We start from the raw sequence: 12828 nt of genomic DNA, 5'->3' as shown, positions 1-12828 counted from the left end.
TTTGAGAAAAAATCTGGCGGAATTTTAGTCTTCTGGGAGTGTTTTGAACGTTATAGACGCTGTTTGAGAAAAAATCTGGCGGAATTTTAGTCTTCTGGGAGTGTTTTGAACGTTATAGACGCTGTTTGAGAAAAAATCTGGCGGAATTTTAGTCTTCTGGGAGTGTTTTGAACGTTATAGACGCTGTTTGAGAAAAAATCTGGCGGAATTTTAGTCTTCTGGGAGTGTTTTGAACGTTATAGACGCTGTTTGAGAAAAAATCTGGCGGAATTTTAGTCTTCTGGGAGTGTTTTGAACGTTATAGACGCTGTTTGAGAAAAAATCTGGCGGAATTTTAGTCTTCTGGGAGTGTTTTGAACGTTATAGACGCTGTTTGAGAAAAAATCTGGCGGAATTTTAGTCTTCTGGGAGTGTTTTGAACGTTATAGACGCTGTTTGAGAAAAAATCTGGCGGAATTTTAGTCTTCTGGGAGTGTTTTGAACGTTATAGACGCTGTTTGAGAAAAAATCTGGCGGAATTTTAGTCTTCTGGGAGTGTTTTGAACGTTATAGACGCTGTTTGAGAAAAAATCTGGCGGAATTTTAGTCTTCTGGGAGTGTTTTGAACGTTATAGACGCTGTTTGAGAAAAAATCTGGCGGAATTTTAGTCTTCTGGGAGTGTTTTGAACGTTATAGACGCTGTTTGAGAAAAAATCTGGCGGAATTTTAGTCTTCTGGGAGTGTTTTGAACGTTATAGACGCTGTTTGAGCAAAAATCTGGCAGGGATTTTAGTCTTCTGGGAGTGTTTTGAACGTTATAGACGCTGTCTGAGCAAAAATCTGGCAGGGATTTTAGTCTTCTGGGAGTGTTTTAAACGTTATAGACGCTGCCTGAGCAAAAATCTGGCGGGGATTCTAGTCTTCTGGGAGTGTTTTAAACGTTATAGATACTCTCTGACCAAATTGAAGTAAATGAAAGTTATGGAAACGTAGTTTTTTTCTTCTTGTGACACCTATTGTGAATAACTTGAATGGATCCTTCAATGTCTATTGAAAGGAAATAATTGTTTTCCTTTTTATTGGACAACTTGACCAATTTATGTTGTAACTTATAAGTTTCAAATATCATTACGATTCATATATATATATATATATATATATATATATATATATATATATATATATATATATATATATATATGCATATATATATATATATATATGCATATATATATATATATATATATATATATATATATATATATATATATATATATATATATATATATATATAAATATAAATATATATATATATATATATATATATATATATATATATATATATATATATATATATATATACATATATATATATATTATAGCAAATATTAAAGTTTCATATTGACCTTGGAAACAACAAGTTTGATAGAAAATTTATGGAAGAGACGACACGCAGAAGTTTTATAGGAAAACAACAAATACCATCAAAGCTATACAAGGGACATACCAACTCCTCTCCCCCCCCCCCTCCCCCTCCTCCCCCTCCTTAATAAAACATATATGACGTGGTTTTGAGAACATTGTTTTGGATCCAGGGGAAGATACCTGATTTCTGATGCCCTCGTCTCAAACTAGTTAGAGTTTTGTTGAAGTTTATGAAGTTTTTATAGGAGATATTTATTTTGATGTTGTTACTCTTCTGAGAATATTTGATTTTTCCATTTTTCCTTTCCTCACTGGGGTATTTTCCCTGTTGGAGCCCCTGGCCTCAGAGCATCCTGCTTTTCCAACTAGGGTTTGTAGCTGAGCAAGTAATAATAATAATAATGATAATAATAATAATAATAATGATGATAATAATGAACCTCACACTTCCACACTCGGGGGTCCTTTCAAGAAGACCCTGTGACGCTCTGAATAGTCTTTTCTGTGAGTTTAATATTTCTAAATTTAGGAGTTGTCTAACCACAATGTTTTTCCCAGAAGCAATGTTAGGTCAGGCAGGCCCCAGGCGTGGGGTCGGGGGAGAGGGAACTAGGAGGATTAATACTGAAGGTACTCCTTTCCCTGGGCTCAGCATCCTTGTCTTGGGGCCCCCTGACAGCATGTTATGTGTTTTAACTTTTCTTTTTAGATAGTAGATGATATTAAAAGGGGATAGATGCACTAGGAACCCATGTAACCCCAAGCAATTATCATTATTATTATTACTAGCTAAGCTACAACCCTAGTTGGAAAAGCAAAATGCTATAAGCCCAGTGAGGAAAGTTATTTATTTTAACCTTCTTTTAAGATAATAAATAAAATCAAAAGGTGATGGATGAACTAAGAACCCATGTAACCCCAAGCAATCATTATTATTATTATTACTAGCTAAGCTACAACCCTAGTTGGAAAAGCAAGATGCTATAAGCCCAGTGAGGAAAGTTATTTATTTTAACCTTCTTTTAAGATAATAAATAAAATCAAAAGGTGATGGATGAACTAGGAACCCATGTAACCCCAAGCAATTATTATTATTATTATTATTATTATTATTATTATTATTATTATTATTATTAGCTAAGCTACAACCCTAGTTGGAAAAGCAAGATGCTATAAGCCCAAGGGCTCCATCAGGAAAAAATAGCCCAGTGAGGATAGGAAATAAATAAACGATATAAGAAGTAATGGAAATATTATACTTTTAAAACATGAACAACATTACAACACATTTAATTTTTAAACTATAAAAGGACTTAATGAAACAGGATAGCGGAAACGGCATAGACATAGTAATGATCTTGCATTAGATATAGTATGACGAAAATGTGCAAAACATTAGGGGGAAAATGGTGAACATCAGTGGAGTTGGAAAGTTACAAAACTGTAGATGATCTAATCATGCTGTCCCTCCTTCCATGTTGAACTGTTTGGGTTTATTAGGTAAAGGTTACTAAATCAAGGCACCTTTTGTTCACCTTTTGTTCATTAAAATCTAAATTTGCCGCCATCTACTTTGAGAATTCTAAAAGTTTACTTTATTTTTATTACTGAATCAGGTTAATACAAAGGAAAATGGAAGCAACAACAATTAGTGATTATAGTCAATTCTTTTTGGTGAGGCAGATTTGCACCGACTCGCAGGCTTGCCCTCTTCGCTTGGAAAAGTTTCCTGATCGCTGATTGGTTGGACAAGATAATTCTAACCAATCAGGTAGCTGGAAACTTTTCCGTGCTAAAAGGACACCGCTGAGAGTCGGTGCAAATGCTCCTCATTAAAAAAAATGGACTATAGTTGACTGTAGGTCACAACTTCACTCATCTTTTTTAAGTAGCTTGCGCATGATTTCGGAGATTATATCTTATTCAATTATCTCCACAATATGTTTGAGAAATCTGGAGCTGTGATGAATTTATTGTCGAAGGACTGATTAATGTAGTGCACGACGACTAACAACTTCTAGTGATACTAAAGGTTTACCATGGGTAACTTTCTCCATGTCACTTTATGTAATAAAAATAATTATATTCCTGGTGTTACCTTTACGCTATCTGGAGTAAAATTTAGCCTGGTTTGTGGATAGTATTCAGAGTCCCCATGCATTATTATGCATCGTTTTGAAAAAAAAAAACATATATATATATATATATATATATATATATATATATATATATATATATGTGTGTGTGTGTGTGTGTGTGTGTTTGTGTGTGTGTATTTACATGTGTGTGTCATCATCATCGTCAGCCATTACTAGTCAGTCGCAGAACAAAGACCTCTGACATGGCCTTCCACTAGCGTCTGTTTATGGTTTTTCTATGCCAGTTTATACGTAAATATTTTTTTAGTTCGTTAATCCATCGTCTTCTCTTCCTTTCCCTGCTTCTTTTGCAATCTCGAGAGATCCAGCCTGTTATACTTAATATCCTCCTTTTATCTGTCTTTCACATTATCTGTTCTGCCCATATCCATTTCTTTTTCTCCCATATTGTTAGAATATCCTTTGCTTTAGCATGCTCTCGTTTTCACGTTGCTCTTTTTCTGTCTCTTAATAGAATCATTATTATTTCCATAGCTCTTTGAGTTGTAACTAGCTTGTGTTATAAGGCTTTAGTAAGGTTCCAAGTTTCTGATGCATAAGCTAATGCTGGTTGGACCGTCTGGTCAAGTGATGATCAATCACTCGAAGACCAGTTATGAAGTGATTTATTGTGAAAAGACCATGGATCGTATTTCAAGTCGGGAATCGACTCTTTACCTTAAGGTCAAAATAAAACTGACAGTGACTTAGACTATCAGGCTGCAAAGAAAAATAAGAGAAGATTCTAATTCTGCTCTACATGTTCCTTCATATATTCTTTATAAACTCAGGTTTGCACTTAGAATGAAAATCAGCTGTAATATTTTTCAACTATTAAGTGGAAAATAGCTCTTGATATCAAATTTACTGTACCCTTGAATCACAGACCCAAGGGAAACTTCATTTCATGAAAAGTATTATCACTAACATACGTGTATTTCAATATTTCAACTACAGTATTAAGTCACAAATAGCTTATAATATCAAATTCACTTTACCTTGGGATCACAGAACCAATGTGAAATTCATTTTTTTTATTTCAACTCTTGCCTCAGATTCAACATAAAGCTGACAAGTGACATGGACCATTTTCATAGGATATAAGAGATGATTCCGGTTGTTCTAAACACATACCTGTTGAATTCAGGTTTTTACTTTGATAGCTGGTTTGTTCTGAGTCACCATGTCTGACTTATTTCTATTCTGAGGCAAGGTTTGAAATAAGAATAAGAAGTCTGTAATGTTTTAGACATTCAAAATGTTAAATAATCCGTATTTTTTATAAATTAATTTCCTATATTCATATTGATTACCCTCTCCCAGCACTCTGATTTGTTGTAATCAATTAATTCAGAATATTGGACCCATCAAACTTTAACTCCACTTAACCTTAAATAATGGTATCATGCTAAACTTCCACTATTCAGATTAGTTTATCGAGACTAATTTTGTTTAATGGTTTATAGATATTAACAAAATCATTAATAAAGTTTTTTATTTTAATTTTTAGGTTGAGCTGATCAGGAGTTTACTACGAAACCATCATCCTGAGGTTGAAGTTCGATCAGTAGATGGATTTCAAGGAAGAGAAAAAGAAGCAGTTGTTATATCTCTCGTTCGGTCGAACGAAGAAGGTAAAATATAAGGACCCTGATTTATTTAAGCAATTGACATTTAATATGAAATCACTATAGTCTGTTTCTCCTTCTTTAATACTGTTCTGCAACGCTGCTTTTGCATGATTGCATTTTTTAAAAAAAGAGAGAAACAGGATTTGATTATTCTTGAATTGCCAGATCTTTCCTCTCACAGCATATATAACATTTTAAATGCTTCGAGAAGACTAAAATAACCGCCAGATTTATTGCTCAGGCAGCACCTATAACGTTTAAAATGGTTACAGACGACTAAAATAACTGCCAGATTTATCTCAGATAGCATCCATAACGTTTAAAACGCTTCGAGAAGACTAAAATAACTGCCAGATTTATTGCTCAGGCAGCGTCTGTAAGTTTAAAACTCTTCAAGAAGACTAAAATAGCTGTCAGATTTATTGCTCAGGCAGCATATATAACGTTTTAAACACTCCAAGAAGACTAAAATAACTGCCAGATTTATTGCTCAGGCAGCATATATAACGTTTTAAACGCTTCGAGAAGACTAAAATAACTGCCAGATTTATTGCTCAGATAGCATCCATAACGTTTAAAACGCTTCGAGAAGACTAAAATAACTGCCAGATTTATTGCTCAGGCAGCATATATAACGTTTTAAACGCTCCAAGAAGACTAAAATAACTGCCAGATTTATTGCTCAGGCAGCATATATAACGTTTTAAACGCTTCGAGAAGACTAAAATAACTGCCAGATTTATTGCTCAGGCAGCATCCATAATATTTAAAATGGTTACAGAAGACTAAAATTACTACCAGATCTTTTCTCAGATAGTATCTATAACGTTTAAAACACTCCCAGAAGACGAAAATTACTGCCAGATCTTTGCTCACACAGCATCTCTGTTCAGAATACGAAGTTTCTTCATGATTGGATTGGTATGGCTGTTGACCTCTATCATTTTCTCTCTCTCTCTCTCTCTCTCTCTCTCTCTCTCTCTCTCTCTCTCTCTCTCTCTCTCTCTCTCTCTCTCTCTCTCTCTCTCTCTCTCTCAAGTCAACTACAGTCTCCGTTTCATTAAGAGAAAAAAAAAATTGTTTTAGAGTACCAATGACAACCCATTGCCAGTGTGCAATGCAGTATCCATACTGATTTTTATGCTGATATTACATGTAGTTTAGTGACACACTTCTTTTCATTCACATTCTGTAATGATGCTTCAGCAACCCATTGTAGAAATGGAGAATGTTTTTCAGAGTAATTCACACAGCATGAAAAGGGGGAATAGAACAGAAAAAACGTAATGTTAGGACACTGTTGATTCTTAAAGACTAGATTTAAATATTACTGTTTTCTTTCAAATTTGATATAAATTTTAGGATGAATTTGCGAGTAGATATACCTGTGACCATATAAAAAGAAAATATGTATTAAGATATGAAAGCTAAATGTGTTATGTACATACATACATACATATACCAAGGCACTTCCCCCAATTTTGGGGGGTAGCCGACATCAACAAATGAAACAAAAACAAAAAAGGGGACCTCTACTCTATTTTGAATAATAACTTTTAATATTTTTTTTAGATAAGAACAGAAAAAAACTGTATCGAATATTTTGGTATTTACAATTGATGTTTATTTACTATATAGATTAATAGATTTTGGGATCGGTCAAGGGCAAATTGATTCTATTCTTGTTTGTATAACAAAATGTTCCGGCGCAAAATTATTCCAATGTTCTTCATGCAAAAGAGTACAAAAACAGTGAAACCTCTGAATACGAAAGGTTCCTTATATGAAAAACTCATCATACGGAACAACATACAAAGATTTATTGCCTCATGTTACGAAAAAATACTCAGGATACGAAACAAAACACGCTGTCAGGTTAGCTATATTGAATGATTCAAATGTATACTCTATTTCATTCTATCTCATTGTACGAAAAAAATCATGATACGAAAGCCACTCCGGAACTAATTAAATTCATATCCTGAGTTATTATTAATCATTAAGTTGCCTAGTACCAAATGGAAGTGCACAGTTGCTAGGATTTCATTAATTTTCTAGCTCCAGGTAATTTTGTTGCAGCTATGCAGTATTGACAAACAATCTAAGCTGTCATTTGAATGAATATTATCTGATAATATTCATATCATTATAGAAGGGAGATCTATGGTTTATTATTGACCTTAGAGGTTCCTTTAGACACAGATTGGATATAGACTCCATTCATGGTATTGCATTGTTGACCCAATGTTTCCTCGTGACTTACCATGTGCAAACTAACAGATATTCACCACACCTGTGGAGACACTACATTGAGAGATTTTACCTTCAATCCAGGGGTTAGGGGTATTATTGAAGGCATTCAATATATTCAGAAGGGCACTGCATTCTTAAAATAATACAATAAACTGTATTGAACATCCTTTCAATGAAAGTTTCAGTAAATACAATTGGGGAGACTTCAACCTAAAGAAGAAAGTTTCTGTAATTAGCAAGATGATGCTTGGGACTTGATATCTCAAAGATTATATAGTGCCTATATAGACATATACAAAAGAGTGGAAACAGTTAATAGAGAAGATGCTAAATAGAAAAGGGAAATATAAAAATGATAAAAAATAATAAAAAAGATAGAGCAGGACAGGGATAGCTTGCACACGTTTTATTGGTAAATCGGATGCATGATCAAATATTGTAATACTATGTTTCCCCAAGTATGATACTTAGTAGTGATATATACCCTTGCTGTAGAATAACCATTTTTATTTATTATATTGTATTTCAGGTAAAGTTGGGTTTCTGAGTGAAAATCGTCGTCTCAATGTAGCAGTTACTCGAGCACGCCGCCATTTGTGTATTGTTGGGGATAGTGAAACTGTTGCCAGACATACTTTTTTGAAGACTTTGATTGACTATCTGTCTGAACATGGTATTGTGAAAAGTGCTACTGAATTCCAGAATGGTAAGAAATACTTTACTTTTATTTTTAGCATAGATTTTTTGTGGTTGTTGCATCATTTATACATGTGTTTCTTTATCAACATCAAAGAATACAGAGTTTTGAATATCACAAAAGTTCTGGGTAGAAAATTACTCTAAGAATAAATGGGAGGACAAACATTTAAACTTTACCTATTCCATTTCTTTTTTACAATATTCACCTAGCAGTAGATTATAGGTTCTGATGCTAGTCTTATCAACGGTGGATGTAAAGCTCACAACTTTTCGTGCAGTTTCTATGTGAACCCCAATCAGATGTATAGTGTCCCCAAAGTATTTGAGCGATATCCTTTAAAATTAAAATGCTACAGAGATGATACACACTAATAGGTGTTTTGCTCTTTTTTTTCTATTAAAGTACTGTCGACATTACTAATTGCTGCGAGAGTAAATATATTCCTTGTAATTTTTAAGCAGAAAACCTACAGACACAAGACTAGTCTAGATTTTGCCCGTTGTCTCTATCTTGAGCTTTTAAGTCAATACTTCTCCATTCATCATCTCCTACTTCACGCTTCATAGTCCTCAGCCATGCTTGCCTGGATCTTCCAACTCTTCTAGTGCCTTGTGAAACCCAGTTGAAAGTTTGGTGAACTAATCTCTCTTGGGGAGTGAGAAGACCATGGCCAAACCATCTCCATCTGGCTCTCACCATTATCTCATCCACATATGGCACTCGAGTAATCTCTCTTATGGTTTCATTTCTAATCATGTCCAGCCATTCAACTCCCAATATTCTTCTGAGGGCCTTGTTCTCAAATCTACAAAATCTGTTGGATATTGTTTCATTTTCATACCACGACTCATGTCCGGTCAGTAACACTGATCTCACTAAACTGATATATAGTCTGATTTTTATATGTATTTTCAGACGATTTCATTTCCAAATTTTACTTACCCTAGCCATTGTCTGATTTTATTTTTTCAATTTTTCATTAAACTCAAATTCTAAAGATCCTGTATCAGAGATCATAGCTCCTAAGTATTTAAATGATTCCACCTCATTAATGCTTTCTCCTTCCTTTGATACTGTATTTCATCTTCCATTGCATATTCCATTTTCATCATCTCTGTCTTTCTTTTATTCATCTTGTGGCCAACCTCATGTGATATTTCATGCATTCTGGTAAACAAGCTTTGCAAATTCTGTGGTGTTCTGCTAACAAGGACAGCATCATCAGCATACTCTAGGTCTGCTAAATTCATATCACCAATCCAGTCCAATCCTTCTCCACCATCTCTGACTCTTCTATGCATTACAAAATCCATGAGGAGGATAAACAACATTGGTGACAACACATTCTCTTGGAGTACTCCACTGTTCACAGGAAATTCATTTGACAGGATTCTACTAACATCAACTTTGCACTTGATATGCTCATGAACAGTATTTAAGAGGAACTCTTTAATAATGCAGGCCTCTCCACAAAATTGGCTGGTGCACACTATCAAAGGTTTTATCATAGTCCACAAATGCTATCAAAAGTGAATTTCTATATTCTACACATTTCTGTACCACATATCTTAAAATGAAAATTTGGTCAGTTCAACTTCTACATTTTCTAAATCTTGCTTGTTCATCTCTCAGTTTATCATCAATCTTTCTCTCTAGTCTCTATAGAATGAGTATACTGTACTATATATTTTCATGACAGCTGACGTGAGTGTAATGCCTCTGTAATTATTGCAATAAGTCTGATCTTTTTTGGCCATTTTCACCAACACTCCTAGCTCCCAGGTTTTGCCTCTTCGCGATAGATTTTACAAAATAATCTTGTAAGTATTCTGGGAGTCACTTCATTTTTGGCCGATATAATCTCAGTCGACCGGTGTAGTAATTTAGAGTGACTCAAAATATTTTTTTTTTTCATGAAACAGAAGTATTCTAGATTTTATTTACTCTTTCAGTTTTCCCTTCCTTATGAACACTATTTTGTGTATCTTACAGTGGTAATAATTATTTTATTCTTATTTCAGAGATTGACACAGTTGATGTGGAAATGCCAGAAAGCTTGGTACTGGTACGAAGTAAGGACGTGAAAAAGAGCGAGCCACGTGATGGAAGTGATTGTCCGAAAACAAAGCCAAAAAAATTTCCTAAACCTCAACCTCCAACAGAAGAAGAAAATAAGAAACGAAGGATAGAGTTTGAGAGGATTATCAATCAATTTTTAAATTCATCTTCAATTACCTATTCCTTTAGTGCTAATTTGAATTCCTACGAAAGAAGATTAGTTCATGAAATTGCTGAGGGTTGCTCTCTATTGCATGAAAGCCAAGGGGAGGGTAAAGAACGATGTATAGTAATTAGAAAAGTTAGTGATGAAAGAAGTAAAACTGAGGAATCGCATGTAAAAAAAGATTCATTAAGTGAGGATAGTGAAAAGGAATATGAGGAAGAGCAGTGTGACTTCTCTTCTAAAAGAGAGTATGAGGAGATAATTGATAATTTCTTGGAAACACTCTCTCCTACTTACAAATTTCCTTCCAGTCTTAGCTCACATGAGAGGCAGATAGTTCACACTCTAGCTGAGGAAAGAGGTTTGGTACACGAAAGTATAACCGAAGGAAAGAAACGTCATGTCGTAATACATAACAAAAATGCCCCGGTACTTATTCCTAAAAATCAATTAAACCTCAATAAAGTTGTTGATGGGAAGAGTCAGGACATCTGTGTACAGAAAGATAACAGTTTGTGTGACTCTGAAGCTCGACGTACTGGTGCTATGCCAAAAGTAGGTGTGACAAGTAATAGTGAAAAGTTTGGACCCATATCTAAACCTAGAACTCAGACGTGTTTCATCAATGGAAAATACCAAGAAGTGACTGTTGGAGCTGAAAATAATGTAGAAAATAATTTACCCACTAAGCAGTGCCAATTTTGCAGAAAAAGCATACTAGTTCAGAATTATAGCATTCATAGCGTCCATTGTGAGAGGCAGAAGGCTCTAAAGGATGAAAATATTGCAAATGTAAGTATAAAGGCAGTGGTAATTATTATTTCTATTAACAGTATTATATGAACCTCACCTGTCGTTCATATGGCTTCCTTCTTGAAGCTGGTTAAATGTTGACGTCTACCCTTAAAAATTTGTATTTTCTTTCTCTGTACAGTAAGTTTTATACCTCTAGTGGAGTATTCAGTTTATATGATAGTGTATGGCAATAAGATTGCTTGAGTACACTACAGTGGCATTACTTTAACAGTTTTCTTATTGCTAGATTTGTATAGTTCTACCCACAAATCCAGATTGTGTTTTCTTGTGATTAAGAGGTTATTTATATACTGTACAGATTAATACGGGATGTCTTCCTCTGACTTTGCTATGTATTCATGTGTTAATGGTTCAAAGGATTTATTGTTGAGTGAAGTATTTTCGCATTCGCTTTATATTACTGTACGTGTTGAGGGCACCATATGGTTCAGACAAATTTTGTGTTGAGAATCTCAAAGCATAACAGTCCCTATTATGGAGCAATATGTTTAGTTGGTGGCTGACCAAGTTCATAGAAAGGACTCCAATTGTAAAAGAAAAGTATCTTTTAGCTGCATTACAGTGGAGATAATGATGATAATGCCTCACAGGTTATTACCGAACTCCCAGGAATGGGTAGCAGTAGGCCTCAAGCTCTGTACTAAATTTGGTATGTTCATGTAATCTGAGAAGGTTAGTGCATTGTCAGGCAAAGAAAGTAATACTAACTTAACTTTTCCTGTTCCAAACTCTAGTCACACTGATCAAGCTTAGTCTACTAATTCCAATGTATCAGTTAGCAAGGATTCTGATGGTACACAACGTGTTATGGAGTTGATAGCCTCATTGCGACCCTCATTCTCTCAAATTACGTTAGGTCCTTCTATTGCAAAATCCTATTTTTTCTGTGATCCAGTCAACTTTACACGACCACCAGATACCGATATCCTGTAGCTGGTGGGAAGGGAGTGAGGAGGACTTGGAAGAAACCTGTTTTATGGGGAGAGGATCAAAAGTAAGGCAGAGAATTTCATATTGAGATAAGGTGAAGAATAGTATGGAAAGAAAAGGTTTGGTTGAAGAGGATGCCTTTAATAGAAGGCATTGGAGAGAGCAAATCAGACAACCGATCCCGTAACGTAGAGATAATGGTGGAAATGAAGAATTGTCATCAAGATGTTACATAATGATTGTCAAAACATACTTTGTATTAATGTAAAGTTATTCCAAAGGGAAGTGTTTTAAGTGAGAATTAATAGGTAAGAAGCCATAAATTAAAAGAAGAGGAGCGAACATGTTTGAAGGTTATTAGCTTTGATTGATGATGCATATTTATTATAGATACTAACCATCACAACTTCTATTTCCTTTTGATATCTTGTAGATAGAAAGTTTGATTTTGGATTTTTATTGTTCCCTGGGACAGGGGGAAAGCAGAATTCTAATTGATGTTTTAATGTTAAATTTATTTGGAATTATTTAGTTCAAGTTTTGTGATTATCACTTTCCCATTTCCAAAGGAATATGATAGTCAGTAATGTAACTTACAGGTGATATTCATCAATGTAAACAGAACTTTAATAATTGAATTTATCATTTTGATACTTAGACGTACTTGATGTATAAGTCTAGCATACATCAAGGCAGACAACAGTTGAGGTCTCGTAATGGGAAAAGATAAA

The 12828-nt window shown here is 34.4% G+C and overlaps 1 protein-coding gene across 1 annotated transcript in view; it reads left to right on the top strand.

The window, feature by feature from the left end:
• LOC137658407 (DNA-binding protein SMUBP-2-like) overlaps window positions 1-12828 on the top strand; it is a 157011-nt gene that overhangs the window by 134456 nt on the left and 9727 nt on the right. Inside the window, exons 13-15 of the mRNA XM_068393094.1 lie at window positions 5054-5177; window positions 7957-8133; window positions 10149-11143. Coding sequence (XP_068249195.1) covers window positions 5054-5177; window positions 7957-8133; window positions 10149-11143 — 1296 coding nt within the window. The remainder of the gene's footprint in view (window positions 1-5053; window positions 5178-7956; window positions 8134-10148; window positions 11144-12828) is intronic.

Source organism: Palaemon carinicauda, chromosome 19 (assembly GCF_036898095.1).
Source record: "Palaemon carinicauda isolate YSFRI2023 chromosome 19, ASM3689809v2, whole genome shotgun sequence".
NCBI lineage: Eukaryota > Metazoa > Arthropoda > Malacostraca > Decapoda > Palaemonidae > Palaemon > Palaemon carinicauda.
Note: the sequence above shows the minus strand (reverse complement) of the source record. Positions and strands in the feature narration are given on the sequence as shown.